The 25055-nt window shown below is 40.1% G+C and overlaps 2 protein-coding genes across 9 annotated transcripts in view; one reads left to right on the forward strand and one right to left on the reverse strand.

Annotated features, from left to right (window-relative positions):
- Window positions 1–10723, reverse strand: part of TBCK (TBC1 domain containing kinase) — a 107710-nt gene extending 96987 nt beyond the window's left edge. Inside the window, exons 1-4 of one of the 5 annotated variants that reach the window (XM_068681883.1) lie at window positions 10596–10723; window positions 10228–10312; window positions 5260–5488; window positions 2621–2693 (exon numbers count right to left, since the gene is read on the reverse strand). In XM_068681883.1, coding sequence (XP_068537984.1) covers window positions 2621–2693; window positions 5260–5452 — 266 coding nt within the window. In that variant the 5' untranslated portion in view covers window positions 5453–5488; window positions 10228–10312; window positions 10596–10723. Of the gene's footprint in view, window positions 1–2620; window positions 2694–5259; window positions 5495–10227; window positions 10424–10537 lie in introns of those variants that run through there. The other 4 variants (XM_068681881.1, XM_068681882.1, XM_068681880.1 and 1 more) reach the window with 4 other exon arrangements.
- AIMP1 (aminoacyl tRNA synthetase complex interacting multifunctional protein 1) overlaps window positions 10714–25055 on the forward strand; it is a 33360-nt gene continuing 19018 nt past the window's right edge. Inside the window, exon 1 of one of the 4 annotated variants that reach the window (XM_068681904.1) lies at window positions 10714–10732. Coding sequence is in view for 1 of the 4 variants with exons in the window: in XM_068681905.1 (XP_068538006.1) it covers window positions 10918–10919 (2 nt within the window). In the remaining 3 variants the exon portion in view is untranslated. Of the gene's footprint in view, window positions 10733–10786; window positions 10975–17838; window positions 18140–25055 lie in introns of those variants that run through there. The other 3 variants (XM_068681905.1, XM_068681902.1, XM_068681903.1) reach the window with 3 other exon arrangements.

A 25055-nucleotide genomic window follows, 5' to 3' on the forward strand; every position in this document is an offset into this window, starting at 1 on the left:
TAAGGAATGCATGCTACTCTTGACGCATGACTTCAGACAAGATTAACTGCAAATAACTACCAGACAGCTGTATGGCCTGTTTTCCAGTATGTATGGAAAGATAGACAGTTCATAATGTTACGTCTTGAATTTCACCACTAGCATAATAGAAGATTTCCTGCTGATTTTACGTCAGCTTGTGGTACAGGTGCAAAGGACTTAGGTTACTGGCAAGCATAAGGAGAATTAATCTAGAAACCAGAAAAGCAGCTTTTTGCATTCCATAAACAGTTTATAAAATTAATTGCAATAGCACACACATCAGCTCCGGATGTGTAACCAGTTTTACTATCATTGACAAATGCAATCAGAATATATGGAAAAAGCCAAATACTTCCCTCCAAAGGTAATTAATATAGACAGATCAAATGACCAATAACTGGGAATTGGTCCATCCAAGTTATTTCTGGAAATTTATGGGTCTCACAAAAGAAACTAAAATGTCTGTTTTAATTTTAAAACAAAACAAAAAAAAGAAAGAAGTAGAGGGAAAAAGCCAGTCTTGCAAGACACTTCCTTTGGAGTGAACATAATTCATCTCTTAGCCACTACTGCAAAAGCTGTAATTTACAGTAAGTAGGTGTACACTAACATCTCTTGAAGCTAGGAACATACTGACAGGCTACATTTTAGCCTATGCCTCAGGTGTTACAACTTCGTGAAAAAATCCCAACTGGCTTGTTAAAACAAAGATCAGACAGTTTTTACTGAAATAAGTTATTCTACTATCTCAAGCCAAGAGGAGAAAGTAAAGCCAGGCTTTACGCATCTACTCTCAATAGACCAACGGCCAAAATAGTTTGTGACAGTTATCTTGGTGAAGCACCTTCTCTTAACCACCTAAAAATGTATAAAAATATATATATTTCTTGATGCCACAAAACCATGCTGATGTAGAGGGGCATAATGGATGTGCATACAGGCCACAATTGTTACCTGAGAAAAGTTCCATTTATACAATTTTGAGAATTTTCTCCTTTCTCATAGCAACAGAATACACATAAGAAACGTATCAAGCAATTCAAAGCAAATTAAAATAGCTACATGCATGCTTTTGCAAAAACAGTCAAGAGGCAGTAGACAATCTGGGCTGCTTCTCATCTGACACCAAGACACACATGTTCCAAAAGCAGTGTGAGAACTGAATGAAAAAGGGAAGAAAAGAGCTTCTGATGCTTTCACTATTTCTGGAACTTGGCACAATAGGAACCTGATGCAAAACTGTGTGAAGGGCTGTAATTTATATCACACATGAAAAGCCCTTTACACTTCACCTCTAAGTACCTCTCTATCTGAAGAGAAAATGCAAGCCATATTTGCCTTACATTCCTCAAGACATTGTCCTCTGCAACACAGATGACGTCATATAAGCTGGCACCCACAAAAACCTAATGTACAGGCACAGGGCATTCTGCATTTAGGTTTATCTCTGCCTGACAAAACTGTTAGTGTTTTATTAAAGGGCTGCAAGGCTCAAAAAGCTTCAGTTCTAGTATTGCTTCTCTACACAAGCCAATTTTGGGATAAGTAACAGGAATTCTACCTGGATAGTATTTTATCAAACATAGCCCACCCGAGATGCCTAACATTAATCACAGTTAACTGGGAAGACACAAAAACGTGCCAAACATTTATCTGAGTAAGCTTATTTTCTACACTTCCATGAATGTCAAAACAGTATGAGATCTAATGCTTGTTATAAATTCAGATAATATAATGCCAGAAACTAGAATGAAGAGACTGGATTTCTCTGAGCATGCTGCAAATTTGTATATTTTTGTGTTCTAGAAATAACTAATCTACAATGCCCCGCTATCCCAAATACAAATATTTTTTCTCTTTCTCAACTCTTTATGCTTCCTGTGTTCTATATTCTCCAGGGGAAGGGACTTTTCCCCAAAGCCAATAGTGATAGTTGCTTTTCATTTAAAATTACAGTTAACATCAACAAGTCTAATGGTGTGTGTGTTTGTTAGCTTCTTTAAAGATATAGCTCAACTATTCTATACATCTTAGCATGAAAGCCAGTATTCTTAGCATCTAGCCTTTGGACTTGGTTTGGTCAAATGACTGTATTAAACCAAATTCAAACCGCTTATTACCAGCCTGGCATATGTATTTGACATCCTGTCCACTTTTCTAGGTAAGAAGTTCATATATTTCTGCATATAAAAAGCATGCACCAAATCCTATCCCTTGTAGTGAAAGCTGCATTTCATCATGTGGTAAACATAAAATTTTCAAATTAATTCTAAGGAAGATAATGATTCTGTAACAGGTTTGACAGTATTTAAAAAAAAAAGAAACCCCAAAACTTCTATCTCAAGACAGGATTTGATGAGCTATAAAGTATTTCAGTTGTAAGCTCCCCATATATCTTCCAGCTTCTCAAATCGTACAGAAGTGAGTACTCCAGGCATATGTTTGTCTGATAAACAATGTTTTTATGTTCAGCTTTAACAGAGTAAAATTTATATAAAGCAATAAAAGTTTAAAGAAAAAAAAAAAAGAGGCTAGGAATTAGCCACAGATTATACGTGAAACTTTGTCAAGTGGATTTGAGGTTAACTTGACACCCTACCTGACTGGTTTTCTTTCTCGTAGCAAATCTTCCAGACTCCTTTCACAGTGTTCAGCAGCCACAACCAGCCTCTCTAATTGAAAAAAGAAGGATATGAGGATTAGAATGCAAGTGAGACAATGAGAATTCAGACTTCTCAGTACCTATTTGGCAGATGTTAAAGTACATTGACATACATTGAATAGGAAACTGTATATAAGTAATCATGTACAACTTGTATATATCATGATCATTTTCATCGATGAAATAGAGTAGATTACATGACTGGACCAGATCTTTCTTGTTTTTGTTTCCTGAAGCAAAAGAACTGCTATTCCATCCATCCAGTACCTTCTAAATTCTGAACCTCTCAGCTGATGACAGTCAAATTTGACTCAAGAATAGAGGCTTCAATGAAGGCAAGTATTCACAAATTTATAAAAATCTGTGGTTGAGAGTGAGAGAATCAAAGCAACATCAGCCTTGAGGAAAAGGATTCTGAGCGAGCAAAGGAGTTTCAGTCCTGATTGACCAGCTAGCACATTACTAGCTGCAGTACTTTTTGCCCCAAAATAGCTAAGGATTTACATGGGTCCCACGTGTTCTAGGTATGGCTCTGAATACAGAGGGAGCAACAAAACGATTGTTGCACTGAAGATGGCAACTATAAAGGGAAGGTGATAGTGCAAGACTGTGCAGGGGAGACAGAGAACTACTGAATGAGGCGGCTTTGCTACTTCTGATACTCACAGAACAGCAAGTACTGAATGTTCAGGTTCAAAACCAAATCAAACTAAGCTATTCCAAAATATTCTTACAAGACTGTTACAATAACAAAGACGGAAAACACTGTAAGGCACACAGACAGTAACACATTAAAGCTGGAATGCTTACTTAACTCTTTCCTTCTCCTTCCTGAAATCAAAGGACCACTTACGCTTCATTTGGAATAAACAATTCTGGGATCAACTTCTATAATGCTATCCAAGGTTTACAAATAAATTAATTTCACAAAGAAAAAAGACTTCCATTTGAATGTTTTTCTATTATTTATACACTAGTCTTCTGAGGGTCTTCTGTGGGAAATGCATACATGTCATTTTTTTGCATTGTTTTCCTAGACTGCTATTGTATTTCTTCATGAGGAGAGAAACTGACATTTGCATGAAAACATTAAATGACTACGTCCAGACTGACAAGTGATGAATTCTGCCAGTATCAGAATGATAAACTTTCCCATCGATGTTATCAGTGTTTTAGTAAGAAAAAAACGTATTATTTGAAAATGATTAAGTGGCATTCTAGCCACTATAAATGGACAGCCTTCTGACTTCAAGTTAGACATTTCATTTGCTATTCTGCAAGCTACTTTAATGATCTTAAGATGTTTTCTCCTTCGTATTTATATGCACTGAAACCTTCACATTGTGGACTCTTCACTGTCAAAAAGGCCAAGCTTGCCTATTTAACCACCTCTTATATTTATTATGATAGCTAATTTTTCTTAACCTCTCACCTCAAACAGTATTATTAGAAAACCCCATTTTCTGTTTCAAGGCGTACTAGCCAACCTAAGATGAAAACAAATAATATTTCTAGATCTCCTGGCTGCAGAAAACTGAAAATTTACAAGTTTGAGAGCAAAAGAAAACATAAAAAGAACCTTCCCCTACCCTGGAATACTTCAGAACATTTTCAGTTGGCGATATCACAACTTTCTACCAATCTGAAACATCCTATCACCCTGAATTAGAGGGGAATCACACAGAATCACAGAATTTCTAGGTTGGAAGAGACCTCAAGATCATCGAGTCCAACCTCTAACCTAACACTAACAGTCCCCTGTTTATACATATATAAAATATATTACCTGCTCTACTTTATGAGACAGTGTAACTACTCAGATACATAGAATGCACTTTTATATTGGAACATCATTGGTTTAACAGTTAAAGCTGATAACCACATACATTCTGTCGCAGGTGTTGCAGACTTTTTGTGGAAATTAAGTGCTGTACTCCTGCTGAGCTAGCAACAGAGTGAGATCATCTGGAGCATAAAAAACAACTGAAGCAGTATTTGAGCTAACAATACATGTGAAAACAGTTATTATAAAACCCTCTGTACTAAAATAAAGTAATTGTTAGTGGGAAAGATCTTAAGCAGCCAGAATTGAGAAAAAATAAAAATATGAGAAGCTTGCAGCCAAGATAGAGGGTAACTGAGACACCAAGAACAGCTGCAAATGAAGTACAAGAGACCTGAGCATCACATTGAAATTGATCACAAAAACACAGTGTAGGGGCTCAGCATCACAAACGCATCCATTTCAGTGTCCCACACGGACATGGTGCAGCAATCAAGTACCAGAATTTTACAGTAAAGAATAAAAAAAAAAAAGGAAGTTTTTAGCGCTTTTCAGTTAGCGTAATGTGTAACAAAAGAGAACGCAGACAATAACCTCTGCAGGAAAGAAATAAAAGCAATAATGCTGTCTGTCACAGCAAAGGCATGCAGTCATTTCGGGCCTGGAACCTAGACACCTTCTTTAACTGGTGCCATAATGGCAATATTCTGCTCGGGCACCTTCAGATATTTTTTTTTCCACAAAAATATAACCGTAACCAAACATAAAATATCCTCATTAAACAGATACTCACCATGTTTACCCCTGGTAATATCGACATACTGGCAAAGCCTGGGATGGGTCATTGTTTTAAGGATTTGAAATCTCCCCAAAATTTTGATGGAGTTGGGAGTCAGAGGAAGGCCATTGCTTCCACAAACATCATGAGGCAGAGCTGAGGCAAAGAAGGTGGAGGCACCCATCTCTGTGTCTTTTAAAGGAAACATCTCTTTCGCACGACCTTACGCCCTTCCAAGCGACTTCTGTTCCTTAGAAAGAAAACACAGATTAAAAAATTATACACAAAAGATACAAATTCTTCTGACTCAGTTTATGAGTTGTTTAATAATGAAATTAAGACTTCTTTTCTCCATTGGGGAGGCACTTTTGAATAATGAACACAATAATATTATTAATACAGTGCAGGTGCATCATAAACACCACATTTAAAGATGAAAATACAGTGTTAGTTCTAAACGCAGAGGTAAAACTCTTTTTAGGAACAGACAAATGCTTTAACACAGGCAATCTTCAGATGACTACTGCAATACAGCAGGTTACTATTCAAAAACCAGTGAAGGCTCTAAAGAGAAAAACACTCTTCTAAAATATCACCTTGTACCAGCAGGCCACAAGTCCAGATTAGCACAGCTTTAGTAATAATCCAACATCTTTACACCATAGCGTTCCAGGTAATTAAAGCTAGAAAGTAACAAGTCTTCTGTCCTGCCAATATTTCTTTCCATACCAATAGGTAAATCGTTAGCTCCCACACTGACTCAGTAACAAATCAGGGAAGTGATCTATGTTAAATATTTCTGTGGGACAGACAAGAGAAAGCTAGCTTTTAGTTCAGTTTCAGGAGCATTTAGTTTCATGACCACATTTCTCCCCAGCAGGAACAACCTCGTTGAACCTTCACTACTCTGAACCACACATTTCCATTTAGTATGAGCTAAATCTTTTCTCTGCAGTTTTCCATAACCAACTATTATGCAGTTCAAGAGTATAAACCTAGAACATGCACAAGTGACAGACACCTCCACAATCAGCTAGGCCTCAGATAAAACCTCCTGGCCTCTTTTTACCAGCGGGCTAAGATTTGATATACCAGGTACCAAAATCCAAAAACGGAATCAAGCCTCTGCTCAACCCATTTCTGGATTGCCCAGATCATGAATAAAGACACTGCAAGCTGTCATGAGGTAGTATGGCTCCCCTGTATGTCAGCTTCCATAACACACACAAATTTGTGTATAAGGGCACATAAAGAAAGAGAAAAAGGCCAAGCTTAAGTGCTCTTTAGTGAGCTCTGGCCTGCAAGCTGTGACAGTGAAGTGCATTTCCATGTAACAGTGGACAAGAGGCCTCAGAACAAAAAAAGCTTCATCAACAAGCCTACACAGAAGAGTACCATCCAACTAACTTCAACTCCAGAGTCCAGAGCCCCTGTGTATGTAATCAACAGAAACAGCCCACCATCTGATGTGGAAAGCACATCCAACTCTCTCATCAGATAAAGAACAGTAATTCTAAGCTCTAAAGAGTAGAAACAGGTATGTAGCTGCACCAGGATAATTGGAGAGGCAGAGGAACCCACAGGATTTGAAGCCCAGAAGAGAAATAACAGGAAAAGCTTAAAGTATAAAACCAGCATAATTCTTTCAAACCAGATGTGATAATTCTTTATCATCTTAGGGGCTTCAACAAATAAAAAACTGATACAAAAAATATGCAGACCACTAATGAAGCTAAATGCTACTATTTTATTGGCCTCTTGGCCAACATCACAACCTTGTAACCTGCACAAAAATCCCATTAAAAATAGTTTTTGTGAATCTTAACTGAGATAGCATCCTCCTTAACAGGCTGCACAGAGATCCTCCTACACCAGACACATTCACAGAGTCTATACAAATGGATATTACAGAGCATAGCTTCTGTTTTCACTAGTACAGTCTGAGTTAAGTTACACAGTAAATGTAAGACTGCTGCATATTTGTGTGCATGTGGGATTTTGCCCAAAGAAACACAAATGTGAGATACAGTCCTTTAATTTTTAGCACAGATCATTGTATTAAATACAGAAGAAAAATACAAAATGGCACTGATGTTTTTATATTTGTATTTTTGTATCGAAAGTCCTCTTTGTAAAGATACAATGTTTTCATATTCATGGATATTTAGTATTTTGGGAAAGTTATTTTTTAGGATGCCAACAACGCAACTATCAGTAAGAAGGTACCACTGAAAAACATAAACGGGACTGAGTGGAAGCAAAAAGATTTATTGTCAGACAGCAAGTTCCAACAGGAAAGCTTTAACTGTGTATTTACCATAAGTTAAGATCCAGATTCCTGTAAAAACATCATGCCAAAGGGAACTACCTGGCTTCAGAAAGAAAATATTTATTGACCATGAAGAAAGAATTCTGATTTAGAAATTGAGTTATGCCCTTGTTTGGCACATCGGTCCTCCAATAACTACTTTAAAGTAAAGAAAAGTTAATATAACCAGAGTCTGGGGGCAGAGGTGTGCGGAAGGAGTAAATTTATACCAAACAGTGTGATGTATTTTGTTTTTAATATATGTATATAAATACTTCAATATGTTGTGTAAAACATATTTACTCAGGTAAGAAAAATCTTTAACGTGGAAAAAATAATCAGCTAGACAGTCCTTAATATACCATATCTCCTTTCAGCTGACACTTAGAAGGAAATTTTAATTAAAAATATGTTAAATATTAAAATGTTTAATACCCGTTTAAAGAGATTAAACTTTTCTTCCATTCTAGATGCACTTTGCCTACAAGGATGAGTTAGACCACTTGGAATGTTTTCAATGAAACAACTGCAGACGTATCATCTGGTTGGGAAGCACACAGACAAAACAGAAGAAACAAGAAAAGCAAACAGTCTTTCCTGCCAGCCACTAAAAGGAAACAAGCAAGAATTTTAGAAGGTATGCATTAAAAGAGTTCTGATTACAAAATTAATTCCATTGAATCCACAAAAACAAACACTAAAAAGCTCCCTCTGATACTGAAAAAGAGCTAGTTCTGTGAATAGGTAATTTTACAATTAAGTTCTGATCTCCATCCTCAACTCTCAACTTCCATAAATCCCAGGGTCTGAATAGAAAAATAAACCAAATAACCCTGAAACTAAAAGCTTACTTCTTCTTCCACCTTTAAAAAGGGCCACAAGTTACGGCCTAAGTGAAAGGTTCTTTTAAACTGATTTTTTTTGCAGTCTAATTATTTCTCCAGTAACAGACATTTCTAAATTCAAACAGAAATGCTATATACATATCAAAGATTCACCTGAAAAAAAGATCTCATGTAACTGTATTTTAAACTTTTTCCAAATCCACAACAAAGTCAGGTACAACTATAAAAATACAGAGTACGACACATTCTCCTCAATGTTCAGGGCATTCTCCTCATGTTAATTTCAACACCTGAAATTCATCTCTTCTACATAGAAAAGGCACGTATTGCATTAATTTTATAATTTGGAGGAATTAATTATATTCTGCAGAGCTTCCTAATTACTGTGAAAGAAAAAGAGAAGAAGAAAAAGAAGAGTTTGTTATTTTAAATTGACACCAGGAACAGCTAAGGCAAATTTAATTCCAGGACCGAATTCTGGAAATTCAATTCGGATAATCCAAAACAGTGAGGATGGAGGAAGAAGCGATGACTTGTCTTATTAGTGTCATCTAAAATTACTGAGTCCTCTCCAAAGCTCTGCTTATTGAGTATACGAGAGACAGCCTACCACATCTGCAAAAGATGTCTGGCATAGAGATTAGAAGTCCAGAAGCGGCCTGGTTTGCATCCCACCTCTGAATGACCTTCCCTGCCTCACTACCCCCATCCAAATCTCCCTTAGAAACCTTTACAGTACACAGAAACACAAACCAACGTTCCCACCACCAACAGATGTCTACAAGTACCTATTTCACGTGCAGATTAGCACTATTTTGCTACTCTTTTGCCTAAGATTCTCAATGTAAACAGCATAGTTTTTTTATTAACCATCTTCCCCTTGGGAATAACACCAGCACGTCCCTTTTTATAAAATGTCCCAACTCTTCTGACATTCATTTAAGTTAGAAGTATTCCATCTACAAATAAAGAGTAACAATAGAATCGAGAGGAAATAGTGACAGAATGTTTAGCATATTTAAATCTTTTTTCCCCTAAAATTATTGTCTAGACTAAAGAAAATAAAACAACACAGCAAGCAGCATTATTTCCTGTATCAAAATCGCAAGCGTAGGCACACTTTGCCTAAACGCTTTGATTCAGATTCCAGATAGAGCAATTCAGCACATGTATACATATAATAAATGTGTCAAAAATTTTCATTTTAACTGTTACCCAATTTGAGATTAACGGAAAATACAAAACGTGTTTTGTCAAGGCTCCAATGTTGTTATTTGGTCTCCTATGACTACACAACTTTTTGGGGAAAAGAAAGCAAAATGTCACGCTGGCTTTGGCACAAGTGATTGATGGATATTTGAAGAATTGTTTCCTGAAGATGTGAAATAGCAACTCCTTTCCCTGCCCTACCAGGGACATTCAAGCGTCACTTCAGGCAAGTGGAATACAGCCACGAACAAACATGAAAAAGCGTTCTTTCTCAGAGATAGTTGAAAAATTCTGTCATAGCCTCTGCCTTGTGTGTGGGAGTTGTGAAATAAGGGTTAATACCGTTGTTGAAGGCATTTATGGTGCACCTACACAGCACAGGGAGGTTAGGCCGTTGCTGCTGTGAAGGGCAGGCGTAACAGCGAGGCTCAGCGGCGTCCCAAATTTTGTATCTGCAGGTAGAACATTTAATAAAACAGGAAAACAAACCCATAAACCCCCCTAAAGCCAACACCTGGAGCACCTCAAGGAGGCACACAGCCTAATTCTGGCAGCCCAGGAGGGATTTTAGCAGGCGTAAACCCGCTGTTTCTTTTAATTCCGTTATGTTTACTCGCTTACCCGTGCAATTTGGGTCCCTGCCACTGTGCACATAAAGCCGGCCGTGTTGCCGTGTCACTTACACACGAAAGCAGGGGAATGACCTCTGGCGAGAAGAGAAATTAATTGGAACCGGCTCCCAGCGACCCCAAAAGCCTACAAATGACCCCAAAACAACCCTACAACCACCTACACCCGCCCCACTGACGAGCAGCAAGACCCCCACGGCGCCCTAAAACGAACCCCAGGGCTATGAGCAGCCCCTTAGCACCCCGGTTACGAGCGGGGACCCCCTCAACCCAGGGGAAAATCCCCTAAATCTGCCCCCTACCCCTCAGGACGGGTCCCCCCCCCTCAGCCTCAGCCCGACCCGGGGCAGGTGCCGGCACCTCAGCAGCTGCCTGCGACACCCCGCCCCGCCAGCGGGGAAGGACCGAGGCTGGTTTCACGCTGCCTGACTTTTCCTCTCCTCCCAACGTTAAAAAATAAGCAAAGCGATCTTTCTTCTTTTAATTTTTTCCCCCAGGTTCGTCAATTTTGCGCTAAGAACGTCACGGCGCTGGGTTGTGAGGCGGGGGGGGGGGGGCTGAGGGGAGGCTTCAGGCGCCAGCCCGCGCAGCCCGGCGGCGGGGGCCTCCTTCCCTCAGCGCCCTGAGGTGCGCGGCGGCGGCGGCGGCGGCGGAGGGGGCTCGGTTCGCCTCGGCTCGGTTCATGTGAGTGCTGCCGAGCCCGCCCGGCTCGCCACGGCCCGAGTTTCCCTGCTAAAAGGTGGTTTCGTGTCCCCAGACCGGTCCCAGCCTGGCCCCGGGGCCGCCCCTCGCCGCCGCCCTGGGGCCGCGTCATGGCGCCGGGCGCGGGGGTGGCGGTGTGGGGCCGCCGGGGGGGCTGCGGGGTCGGGGTTTTTGGGGTTTTGGGGAAGGGGGAGGTCGCCCTGCTGGGGTAGGGGGTTGTGGGAGTGGTGTTGGGCTTCGTTTGAGCGAGGGGTTGGGGTTTGGAGGGGAGTTGTGGTGTTTGTAGTGATACACTATGAATATATGGTCGTGTGGTGGTGTGCAGGCTTCAGTGGGTGAGAGCTGGCATCGCCTCGCCTTTGGTCTCTCCACAGGCTCGTAGCTCTGTGGGGAGGCGTAAATGGGGTGAGAGGGATGGGCTGGTGGCTTATTTCTCCTCAGGTTACGTTAGCAGCCCCCAGCCCATCATCGCGGCATTGCGCTGAGTTGAACACTGCAAAATGAGGAAAAACTGACTGCAGAATAAGTACGAAGTTATCCCAGTGTTTCCTGCTCTTTCTGTTCCTCAAACTCTGATTTTTATATCATTTTTTTTTCAATATCCTCCTTTCCTCTCACAGGTATTTGCGTTTCAGGGTACGCTTGACGTGATTTCTGTGTTAACTCAAAGCAGTAGCGATCAAATACAGCATCCCGCCTCTGCAGGCCCTTTTCATCCACTTACTATGTTATTCCCCAGTTATGTTTAAAAATTATACCTTATTTGAAGACCTATTGAGAAGGAAACCACAAATTTGTAAAAACTGCACCCAAGTCCTAAAACGTAGAAATGCTTGATTCTTTTTTTTAAAGTTAGGACTGAAGTAGAAAGTAAATAATAATAATAGTTTTCATTATTCTGCAGTATATTGAGATTCAGGACAACTGAAACAATTGTACTGTAGCTTTTGAAACAGTTTATAAAAACATTATAAAAATACTTTAAAATGTGTATGCGTTCATGATACAGCACGGTTTATCCTATAGCACTGTGCTACTTCATATTGTAAGGTAATAATATAAAAAATAGAGGAAATAATCGGCTGAAGTGACTTGTGTGTTCTTTCTGAAGCAACAGCCCACTTCTAAAGTCACTGCTCTTTGTAATTTGCTGATTGGCAGGAGAACTAAATATGGACAAGCTTTGCTTTCTCAGCTCTGACCCCCAGTTCAGTGGAATAGAAAACTTTCAGATTACCTTACTCTGTTTCTATCTGAAAAAGGCCTAAGAAAGCAGCAGAGGTAGCTCCCATGTTTTGGAGGACGAGAACTCAAAAGCAATGGTACCAGGGTGAAGAGTGGATCTGAACTTGGCAAGAACAAGAACGCATTCGGATGCAAAACAGAAGTTTTATCAAGAGCTGTCTAGCCTAAATCCCTCCTACTTAATAAGTAGTCTTCTTCAGGGTACTGGGCTTGAGTGTGGGGCTTCGTGTGGATTTGCTTTGAATTCCTTTGACGTATAAATACATCTTAGCAATGAATAATCCTGACTGTGACATGAATTCATGCTTCATGCAAGGAAAAAACGTCCCACTTCTGTTCTGGCCTCCATTTCATCCCATTTGTTTGGAAAATAGGAATCTGGTGTGAATAATTAGCCAACACTCTGCTAGCTTTTTTGGGTTGAGTGCTGCGTTGGATTAGCTAGTTGGAAGATGTATTAGGTTTTCTTCTCAAGTACACTGTAGAAATCCTGAATTTGGGAGGGGTGGGTACTCAGTGGCATGAGTAGAAGATAAATGAGTAAATTCTAGATCAATTGGAGAACATGACTGAATTCGGAAGATGGAAAGAGCACAATAAATGTCTAAAACCAGGATGAGAAATGTCTGTATAATAAGAGTGAGTGTAAAGCAGTTGTCATAAGGGGAAATGATTGAGTGTGCAGGAAGAGGAATCTGACTTCTATCAATGTTTTTGAGCTTTCTCGTGGTTGCATGTCACAGCTGCCATGTAGAGATTTCATTGACATTTGTCTCTTCTATGGAAGTGTTTTCTAAAATGTAAAGAATTTCAAATGCTAGGCAACACAGATAAAAGGAGTGGCCAGTGTAGAAGGCAGCTGCTAGGAACATCAGATGTGAGCCAAGCAAACAGCTTCTCCTGTTTCTTTCGCTGATACGAGCTCTGTGACTGGAGTCCAGCAGAGAAACTTGGTAACCCATTTAGTTTTCCTTCTAAACAGTTACCTGTATGGTTCTTGTTAACTCCACCAACATACATTTCCCTTGTTAGATTTTCTATTGTACTTGCCCGTGGGAGCTGGGGGGGGGGGATATCAAAGTTTAGTTTTCATTTCCATGGTTACTTCAGTATGAAATAGCAGCAAGAATGTTCCTATGATAGCTGTTTTTTCTCTCCTGTGTAGCCAAAGCCATCTTTACCTATTATTGAATACAGTCTCAAGTCTCAAAGCAGCCTGATGAACATAACTGTTTCTTTTTTTTCTTTTTTTTTTTTAAATGCTTGGGAAAAATGCTTTTCTTCAAATAAATAAATAAATTTCTTGAGCAAAAACTGAAAATTGATTTACTGACCAGGCTTGGTGACCACAGATCAGTAAGTCATCAGTGAGTTTTCCCAAATTCTTTTTTCCTGGAGAGTAAGAAAACAGAGTACCGCTGTGTTAGGAATTTCGAGGTACATTGCCAATGATTCATCTGGTTAGAATTAGTGCGAGTACCATAGCCTACCTGCTGCTGCCTTAGACTTATAAAACATGGCTTAAGAGGACCTTGATGTTATTAGTTCTTTTCACGTGTCCCAAAATTTCCTTCTGCTCTTCCTGGCAGATTCTTATTTTAATAGTTCTTTGCAGTTTTGATTATGGTCTGTGGAGGCTATGGGGTCTCAGTCTGCTCCCATATTTTAGTTATTCAGACTGTAAGAATATATTTCTAATTTGTAACTTAAAATAAAGAAAATAAATTAGGAATTTGATGTGTCATCCATCATCATATGGTTCTCTGCTGCGTAGTAGCTACAGTGTAGAGTGACTACGTTAGCCTTGTAAGGCTGTCTTATGCTGGTCTGGAAGCTGGCAAGAGAATTGTGGTGATGCTTAAAAGAGGTGGCGAGAAAGATGTCACAATATTGCTGTCATCTTACTTGCACCCTGCTCTCCGAGAGGTGCCCATTTTAAGAAAATCCAGGTGAAATTCCAGAAGAAAATAAAGGCACTAAAACTGTACCTAACGGGGTCTGCTCTGTGATACAAATGATAACTGGTGGCCTACATTGTTTTCAGTTCTTGCTTGTGTATCTTCTCTCTGTCTTCTATTTCCTTACTAGCCAGTGCAATCTATGAAAAATAGTTGTCTTATCCAAACCAAGAGTGAGTTAGCATTCCTCTACCTGACTACACTGCTATGGATAAAGTTGCTACAGCTCTACCATGAACTTTACAACCTGTTTCTCTTTCTTTGGGTTAAAAATTATGTTGTATAATAAAGACATCAATCAAGATAGAGATTAAGAGGAACTTAAGAAAAGGACTTTTTGGTGTGGATTATCTTTCAAATAAGTCTATTTAGTCTATTTTCAGCTGGGTCGGTCATCAGATGTCAAAGATACGTTGCTCTCCTGGTGTGCCCCACAATGGGCTGGTGGGCTGTCGATGGTCCAGGCCAATTTCTCCATCAGACTCAGGTCTGGAGAAGATGCTTGGTGCAAGGACTGTGCAACTTCTCCCTGAAGTTCCTATGATCTCTCCAGATTGCAAAACCGACCAAGTAAATAACAAATTGATTTATACGTCAGTTTCTTCAGAAGGAGTGTAAAATGAATATATTGATGTTTTATTTCCCAGGTGGTTTATTTTTCCTGCTTTTCACAGTTAGCAAATCTTTGTGTTTTGTTCTTCCAAGTTATCACACTTGAATATGTGGAAAAATAATTACAAAGGCAGATTTGCTGCTGATTTTGAAAAGTTAAAACACAGGGATATAAAAGAGGAAAATATATTTATTTTCTTAATGCTGGGTGTAAAGAAAAGACTTTAACAGAAGGGGAGCAAAAGATCTCAAGCTTGTTCTCATCTGTTCTACCTAAATTGCTTCTGGTACATTAGCCTAACCTGTTTTTAAAGCCTTCCGGTGATAGATGTTCCACAACCTCCGTAGGCAATCTGTTCAGTCCTTTACTCTTGCTTGAAAGCTTTCCAAATGTCCAACTTAAATCTTCCTTGTTTTTTCCTGTCTGCAGTAGACCTGGTGAACAGTTTAGTCCTGTTCTCATACCAACTTCATTTGTGTTTGAAGAATGAGACCCCGTCTCCCATCTCTCTTCTACAGACTAAACAACTCTACCTCTCCCAAGCCTTTTGATCTCTTTTGAAGTGTCTTTGAAAAGTTGAGGGACAGGAAAGGAGAACCTGACCAAAAGCAAATCTGTGGCAATTGTGAGGGGTCTTCAGTATGCGTGAGGGCTGTGGGAATATTGCTTGGGAGGCCTCTTGAGTAGCTGAAAGATTTTGCCTGTGATAAAGCGTGGCTAGAAAATTTTCCTGGCTTGTCTTTCCTTTCTTTTCCTCCTGTCTCCTTGAACCTTCTTTTCTAGGGAAGTTACAACCTTGAAGAGATTTTTGTTTTTCAGCTGAGGAACACAGCAGGAGAACAGATTCCCAGATAAGAACTCGTTCCCTAGCGTATTTCTGGTGTGGTCTTAAGTAAACGTACTCATTAGTTGATGATCTGTGTTTTAAGCCATAAGTACATTTAATGGTGAGCTCAATAACAGGCATGGGACGCTTTTCAAGCAGGTGTTTCCGTCTTGAGAATGTAACCTCTGTGGTTCTAATCCATGAAATACATCTAATAGAGGAGAAAGCACTTCTGCAACATAGTGAAAACGTGCTGCTGTTTTTTTTAGATAGCATGACTGCTCTGAGTACTTTGAGATTGTCACCGTGTTGGTCTGAGTACTGCTAAAGTGACCAAGCACCTCGTCTCAGCATGCTCTGTACTTCTCGCAAATGCTTATAACTAAAGCATGACTCGGTATTTGGGACAGGTTGTCGCTGTGGTTTTAGGCATGGCGATTGCTGCCACTCCTGCTGAGAGAATTCGGCATGCAGAATTCTGCTCAGTTTTCAAGGGGACAGCTGCTTATAACGCCGGTCATGACCTTCTCCTGGATGATGTTCTGTAATATCACGTAATGGGACAACACAGACATACACACACAAAAGTTTAATTTACATTTTTTTTTCTAAATGCTGTTATTGACATACTTTTCTAGAGAAACCATCAGGACCAACAGGTGGTGGCTGTTTCAGATTTTAGTGTCCTCTTACTTTTGTATCACTTGATCATGGACTAGTTTGCAATTTCAGTTTTCAGCACTTTTAAATTACTTGGCCAGCTCAAGTGATACAGATGGGGACTGAAGAAGAGCGTTTCAATTGCTTGTTTGTTCCTTCCTGAACTATTTGTTTTGCTATGACAATTAATCTCCACCCATTCTAATGCTGCTGCTCACAGGCTAATATTGAGCTGCATTAGCAGCAGTGTGTGACCACCAAGGGATTTGTTTCTGCATCACGTTGTGTATTCTTTTTGAATGTCCTTGGCTCCTGACCTCCTCTGTAACTCAGCAAATCTTGCTTCCTAACATGGGATCAGGACAGGAGCAAGGAGATAAAATGAGCTGAGATAATAGGTCATCAAAATTAGCTGGGATATAAGAGGTCATCTTCGTGAATCATCTTTCCTTTGAAGTCTTGTGCCAAAGCAAGTGTTTTGCTCCCAGTGTTTTGCTTGTGTGCTTGCGGTTTGTCTTGTTTCATTCCGAGACACTGAGCAGGGGGTGCTTATCCTGCAAGCCTTTGGTGCCCACTCTTATTGTGGCCATTCTCAATAAAGGTGTGAGTAAATGGATTGGTGAGGCAGTCATCTCTGCCTGTGGAGATGAAGGGTAAGTTTTTTCTTCAGTGATGTTTACAGCCTAGAGAGCTGTTACAGTTTGAAACTGTTCTGTTTTGATGATTAACACATCATTGGAGATCCTTCACAGCAGCTATAATCACTTGTTGAGGTTTGCCATTTCTAAAGAAAATGGCTTAGATACCTTAATGAAACGAAAATTTCATAGAACCCCTCTATGCTCTTTCACTTTTTAGGGAGAAATTCTGGAGAAAAGCCATCTTCTGCTAACCTGGCTCTTACATTTTAGGTCACACTCCACAGCTTTGTACAAAATTCACAAGCTCTTATCCTAACTTTATGTAATTTAACAGCCTAGAAACTGCTCTCTCACTCCAAAACCAAAAAAACTATAGGGAGAAGCTTAAACTAGCACTGATACTGGAAAGCAACATTTACCATATTTAATCACCATTGGTTAAACCCAATTCACGTATAAAAACCCATTCTTCTTTCCGTGAAATGCTGGGGACAAAAACCTGACAGATTCTGTGCTGGATTAGAGGAAAATTGAATTCCTCTCATAACTGCCTCCCTGGTGTGTTGTCTCACATCCTAATTATCTGCAAGCAGACAGATTCTGAGATGCTTTTTACATTTGAAAGCAGTTGGCAATGCATAAAACATCTTTAAAAACTGCCTTGAGTTAGCAAATCTTTTCTTGAGATCATTTGGTACGATGTTTTGGCATAAAACTTCCCATTACGGGAGACTTTTATTTCCATTTCCTTCTCATCAGGAGCTTTCCCAACATAACCTCCGCTGTGTCCGAATTGATAGTTTAAAGATTAGCCTCTTACTTCGGGACCCTCTCGGAAACGATCCATGGCTATTGGATCTAGTTTCCATCCCGGAGTGTTTCTCGATTGCAGTTTAATATACAGCTTTGTAGTGGGATCTCATTTCAGAGTGAAGATAAGTGAGCAAATCGCTTCAGCAGCTCAGTTGGCCGGGGCAGCTTGGGGCTGCAAGTCCCTCAGGAGCGTGTGTGTTTGCTCATGGCATGGAGGAGGCTCCGCGCGGGGCTTAGCAGCAGCTGCTCTGGAGCAAAGGCCCTAAGTTCACGCACTGGCTCGTCCTCCTGGCAGCTCTGAAACCTTCTGTGTGAAGCGGGCTGGTAATTGGGAACAGTCGCACCCTGAGGAAGTCGCCATTGCCAGCTAGGATATGACACTGAATTGCACATCAGGGAAATTAATCTGGTCTTAGGGGTTGAATTACCCTGCTCCATCACAGTGGGTAAGTGATTTCACATCCATATGACCATCTATAAAATAACACTAACGATAAGAACTCAGATGTGGTGTTTGCCTTCGCTCATATAACCTTTACCTTCTCCATAACGAAATTTTACTGAGAACTTACCTGCAGGTTTGAATCTTTGAAAATGTTAAAACAAGTTACTCTAGTTGAAAATAATTATTTTTAAGCTGCTGTATTTTCAACAGAATAATTTGGAATACAATGAAAGCATCATTTGGCTCAATGTGTTGTAAATGCTGGAAACAAAAGCAGCTTTGACCCCGTAGGTGAAATACAGCTATTCCCTGAAAGCTGTTTGGAGGATTTTATCTAGTGGCTGATGTAAGTGCCTTCCATGTCCATGTTGTGTGCAAAAGGTTTCCTGTTTGTTTTGCTCAGTGCAAATGCAGGATTTAAGAGGGAGAAGTCATTTACATCATAAAAGTCTTAAAAACTCTGATCCTTTCGAAAGGCAATAATTACAAGACTGCTTACTGTTTTGGTACAAGGCTTCTTACTTTTTTGGTACCATTAAAAGATACAATATTGCTGTGTTTTCTCGTAAAGGGTGCTCAAATATTTATAGGTGATAGGGTTCAGAAGTTTCCTGAGACTGACGGACTATTCACTCAGAAACCATGTTGGTCTGAACTGTGTCAGGACAAGTCTAGTTACTGCTGAGTGTAGTTACTTTGAAAAAGGATTATCGAGTGCTCATAAAACCAGATCTTTAGTAACTCTGACCTCCCTATTTTAGATCTCTTTGGTACCAGCACATGAGCATTTTTGTGAGAAAGTAGCTCATGAATACATGCAACATTAAATTGACAGAGGAAAATAGATGGGGGCACTGTCCTGTAAGAGCCAAGTTGCACAAGAGAAGCTAGAAGGTACTCCAAGAAACTCTTGATGTTCCCCTCCAGTTTAGAATACAAAAATAAACTGAGGCCTTTCACCAACTAGCAAAGTCTTCATTTGCAGAGATAGAAATCTACTGAAAACTCTTCTTCAGAGTTCTTTCATTGCTACAGGGAAGAATGCTCTGTAGGTTTCAGCTGCATGTAAGTTAAAATCATTGATTCAAAAGGGAGAATAGTTAGTCAGCTACAATACGTAGTAGCTATCTTTGCAGATTTCTTAGATACTTGGTAGGAATTTTAAGTCTCTTCTCTGTATATGTGATTAAAGGAGACACCTGTGTTTCGGCCCTGATGCCCGGGATGTGAAGTGCTATGTGCTGTGGGAACACGCTTTTCAAGAGACACGGAACTGCTGCTGGGATTAGTTGCTGTCAGCCTGCTTCAAATTTAAAAGTTAATTCTGGCTTTTCACTCTACAGCTGAACAATTAATTTTCTCTGCATGGGCTCCGTTAGTATCTTTCTGAAAGATCATCATTAAAATACTGTCCTGCTGTATTGAGTGATTAAATTCAGCTCTGGAAAGTGCAGTTGTCTGTATGATGAATGAACCAGGGAAGCTGAATGTGTGTGGGAGGGTTTAGCTTAGGGAACTACGATCCTGTGACTGCAGGTTCAAAGGTCTGCAAGGACTGCTTTTCTCTTTAAAGGCAGCTTTCTTGCTCCCCATTAAGTGATGTTTGCCATTGCCCCTGCGCTGATTACACACAGACGTGCACACGCATGCACGCACATCTTCCAGTTTAATTTTCTTCAGCCTTTATTTGGCTCCCACAAAGAAGAGCTAAAGTTTCTGCCTCAGTAAATACTAGCAATTGTTAGTGCAGTTGTAGTTTGAGACCGCTGATCCTCCTGCTGTACCATCTGCATGATGTCTGCTGGATGCTTTTGTGAATGAATAAGGATTATTTTTAACCTCTGTGCTTGCCTTTGCTGAACAGTTAAATCCTGCTTTGTCTTAGCAGTGCTCCAAGATGCTAATTCTACATGTAGAAAAACTGACACTAATTAAAAGTCAAGATTTTCAAGATTCCCTTTTAATAGGGAATTTTTAAATAAACATTAAACGTAAATTTAAAAATAAACATTTTCTCTTTTTATGACTGCTGTTCACCTTCTTAATTAAGCAGGTAGTGTGAACACTTGCTTTTTTAGGATAAAGTTACAGAAAACAATAAAAATATCCAAGAAATGGTGTTCTACTTGATATGAACAGGTGGCAGAAGAAGAACCGGAACTGCAGTGAAATCCATCTGATTTACGGGTGGTTCACGGTGTAGCTGTGACAGTAACCTAAAGCTTTCACTCTGCGGTAAAGCCCTGGAGGATGAAGAGCAGTACAGATTCTTCGAGTTCTTCTGTGGCATATGCTGACCCTGCAGGCTTGTCCAGATGCAGCTGAGTCCACTTATGTTTCTGAACCTAGAAGCACGTGTGTGTGTCTGTAATTGTGAAGTCTGTCACCTGTCAAGGAAGTTTTATAGGGATACTTTGAGGCATACGTGTCAGCTACTCTTTTTTTTTAATTCAGTGGTATCCACTGGATACACCACCGTTCTTTGCAAAGCTAAGCTTTTATAAGTAAATGAAAAAACTGTAAAAGAACTGGATGTAAGCTTTTTGTTCCAAAGAGCTGGATGCATTTGGGGTTTGGAAATCTTTGCTTGAGGTCAAGGAAACAAGGCACCGTGCTGGAGGTGGTGTATCTTTTCCATCGCAGGAGTTATGTAAGAATTCCTTCTGCACGTGGTGATGGTTTACGGTACGATTCTTACAGTGCTATTAAAATATTAATGCAGTGGGAGCCAAAAGATACTCTGCTGAAAAAATACAGGAGGTTGGCCAACTGTTCTGGCATGGGAGCTGCTGCTTAAATTTCAAGAGTGCGCTGTAAAGCACAACCAGATGAACCCCCTGAACTTCCAGCAGACCTGGCAGCTGTGGTGGGCGCACGGCTTGTTGAGGCTGAAGTTGAGCAGTGCAAAGACGTGGCTTTCCTTCAGCTGTGCTCTGAGCCACCCAAGCATTACTGGGCACTCCTCTCCCATTAGTAAATTAAGCTTCGTGTAGCTTTGTATCCTGTCTTTGTTACTGACGAGTTTTTGGTAGCCACAAAGAATTTTGTCGCAAGCCTGATCCAAATCTCATGACTTTTGCCTTAGCCTGGCCAGAACTCCTAATAGTCGTGTCTCTGCTTTTAGTGCTTTGGTGTCCTCTCAGAGGTTGGAAGGAGCACAAAGTTCATTTGGAATTGGGCTGAGACAAGTAGTGGTAATAGAAACGCCAACCCGAGTACAAATTTAGCACAGGCGCACAGACCAAGTCTAAATGAAGTTGCAAGTGCTCGTCACTTTCCTTAAGCCTTTGACTGCCGTAGCTGTTTTGTATTTAGATGTGATGCACTTAATTAATGTTGAAGCATCTACTAAATCCTGAAATGCGAACTTGAGCAAAATACTAAAATATTTTGTTTCTGTTTCTACTGATTTCTACCATACAGTTCTAAAAGATGCATTTGCATTCAAATGAAGGCTGCTGTCATACTCTTAAAGAATCTCGTGCTTCTACTTTCATTCGTTATAATAAATAACTGACACATTTCTTCAGGCAGTCCTTGTTACAGATTGGATTTTGCTTGTCCCATTATTGGCGTGACTCGCCCACGGCCTTGGTACATCCTTCCCTTTCAAGAAAGACTTGTCTTCATATTTAAAAATTGTCTTTACTTGAGTAACTTCTCTTGCCTCCAAATTGCTGCCAGTAGATGGGCTTTTTGTGCAATGTTCCATCACATGAAAAAAAGAAAAAAACCTCTTTCATGCTGTGCTGTTTCTTCAATATGAAGAGGTTTGCTTGTGTGTGTTTTTACTCTTTACAGCCCTTTAAAATAGGGAGGGGTAGGCTCTTAGGGCTACTAAAGGACCTGTCTGCAGCTGGGATTGAGCCTGATTTATCTGGCAGCCAGAAGGGTTGAACTGTAGTCTCCAGAGCCAGCAAATCATTTCCTAGGGCTGGCATCGCTTCTTGGATGGCCGGTGTTAGACATGTTAGTTGTTTGGAAATCTGCAAAGCAATTATTCGGAGTCTCGGTACAGAAGATGTGAGTTGAAATAACATATGGCAGAAATGTACAACTTTGATTAATAATTTGCTGCTTGGCAAATTGCTTTCAAGACTGACTACACAGGAGTTTATAGTTTATGAATACTTTAAAAAGTGTAGTTAAGTGCTCCAGAAATAACAGTAATAACAACAGCAGTACTCGGGCTGCTCGGCTGTTTATAGACCGAGTCAAAACAATCACTTGTCTGGGGAGAACAAGGCAAATTGCACTGATAAATTTACAAAACTCTATTTCTTTGCTTTACAGTATTCTCTTACATCTTAGGCTGTAATTCTGTCTTTCTCAAAAGCTGTGTTCTTCCTTTTAGAGATACAAGATAATGGTGCAAGTTTCATTTCATGTTTTATGGTGGCACACGTCTAGTACCTGGCAGGTGATCACTGATCTGGTACAGTGAGTCAAAAATGAGATTCTGTAGTGATTGATTTAATAATCATTCATGGACTTGGAGTTTTTACACTGAAATTATGAATAATGCTCAAAATTCTGGCATCATAGGAAAGTTCAGCTTGATTTTAGATCTGCTCTCATTGCTAGTTGCTGCTATTCCACTGGTTGCTCTTGTTCCACTGTTTGCTACCATAGTGCCAAAAATACCATTTGCACGTCCCCTTTCCTGTATGTGGAGAAGAGTCTAGGTGAGCATCTACTTTTTCCATCATTTCCATGTTTAGGGTTCCAAGGCAGATTTTTAATTATACAAACTTAACTTTGACAGTGTGAGACTCGGGAAACCTGTGTCCTCTCCTTGCAGAGCTAGCTATGTATGCTCTGAAAGAGATGAGCTGGGAGTTGTCTTAATACATCTTTGTCTTTTTAATGTGGTGGGATGATCTTCAGGTGTCATGGGGTGGGATATGTCTTCTTGCTGTATTAGAACTAGCAAACTAGGGCTTTGATCATCATGAAGGAGTTGCAAGCAATGCAAAAAATGGGTCTAGTCTCTGAAAATTCATTTTCAAGCATGAATCTTGACTATCTGGAGACGGGAGAATATGGGGCAAGTAAAACAATCTCCTCATTGCACCGATCTCTCGAGTTATCTTCACTCTATTTTTCTTCTGTTTTGATCTGATCACTACTGTTCCTTACTCTACGGAATAAAAAGGTGTGATGTGAGATTTTTAAATCTGCTTCACCTCGTGTCCTGACAGTTCATAGAAGTGCAGAGCACAGGGAAGCAGAATCTGGCAAACAGCTGGCACATTCTGTTATATTTATGGGTTTCTGTAAGATTGTCTGCCAGAAATGACCATCCCAGAAAAAGATGCTCAGAAAGATGTCTTTGAACACCGGCTCTGCAGAAACCAAGTGGTGGTTGATGCTTTCTGTCTTTTACAGAAAGTAGAGCATGCTGCTATGCGAGTGGAAAACCGTGGCGCGTCTCGAGATATCTCATGGAAGAAAGAAAGGGGTTTCATTTGAGAGCTACGTCAGGCTTAAGATGAAAAGCTTAGGGAGAGAAGTTGCCATGAATAGTTCCGTGTAGTTTGTTGGTGAACTTCATAACGTTTCTCAAATGCTGAATAATCTTTGGGGCGTTGGTAATTCCTTGCCTCATTGCTGGTCTTGGCTTGGCTTTTCATTTAATGGGCTACTTCTCCCAATAGGAATGGGAGAGGAATAGAGGAGACGCAGGCAGTTGTGCTGATTTTATTTCATTGCACGTTGGTTGATGAATTCCTTGTCTCAGCACATGCCCAAGGTGATCACACGGCGTTTGGTTGTGTTGCACGAAGGCCTGTAGGAAAGAATGAGAACAAGAAAGGAGACGGCTATAAGAAAAGAGCATAAAACCTTACTGACTTCAAAATGCTAAACCAAAATCTGCAACACTGCCCCAGATGTACTCAAAGCGTACACAGGGAACCTGTTGACTTATAGGTAAAGTAATCTTACTTCGTGTGTTGGCATTAACAAAGCATTGCAAGAACAAGCTGAGTACTTGAACGCGCTGACTTGTTTTTAAACCTGCAGCTGGAAGATGGAATGCGTAGAGCTAATTATTTTAGTTTTGGGGAGTCGCTTGGCTTCCAGTTTCTGGGGTTTGGTGAAGTGATTGCTTTTCCAATAAGTGAAGAGTAATTGGTTCCATCTTCGGGCTAGGGATAGATTCCAAAAACAATTTTTAGAGTTTAAGTTTTAAATCTTGTCATTAGTTTTATTGGGGGTTTGGCTTTTTGTTGCTTTTAGAAGCAGATAATATTAATATTACAGAGTAAGATACACCAAGGTTTAGGTTTTTACTGTCTCGGTTTGTTTATTTTTTGATCTGGACAAAGTCTAACGTCTGGGCCAGTTTCACTAAGCCAGTATTTGTAAACCATTGGCATTTTGGGATAGTTTATGGCTAGTATTGAAGCTTGCCACTTTTAGGACTGTTCTACATTGGGTGATCTTGGGAGACAACATAGAAAAATGCCTGTTTTCTTACGTTAGGGGACTGTAGCTGCTTAGAAGATCCCAGCAAGCTGTGCTTTCTGTTGGAAAAAGGTGGGCAGCCCTTTGAAGTCAGCAAACTGATGAGAAATGAAACCACTTGTACATACTGATAGCTAACTTCACAAATGTTTGAAGATAGAGCTCCATTACTGCTACCCAGTAGGTCTGGGCAGTGCAGGTAACAAAGCAGGGATCAGAGGTCTGGGGTTAAGCAGATTTTGGGGCTGCAAACCACTTGGTCACCCTTCTCAGAAGGTCTGCTCCACTGCTGTAGCAGCTCCTTACTTGTTTTTTCCATGGCTTTTGTATACGAAGAAGGGACACAGCTGTATGAAGTGATTTCAGTTGTTTTGGTTAAAAACAAGTAAATAAAAAATCATTGTGCTATATTATTGCTATTTTAAAATTCTTTTAATTTTTGTATCGCC

Source organism: Anas acuta, chromosome 4 (genome assembly GCF_963932015.1).
Source record: "Anas acuta chromosome 4, bAnaAcu1.1, whole genome shotgun sequence".
Classification (NCBI taxonomy): Eukaryota; Metazoa; Chordata; class Aves; order Anseriformes; family Anatidae; genus Anas; species Anas acuta.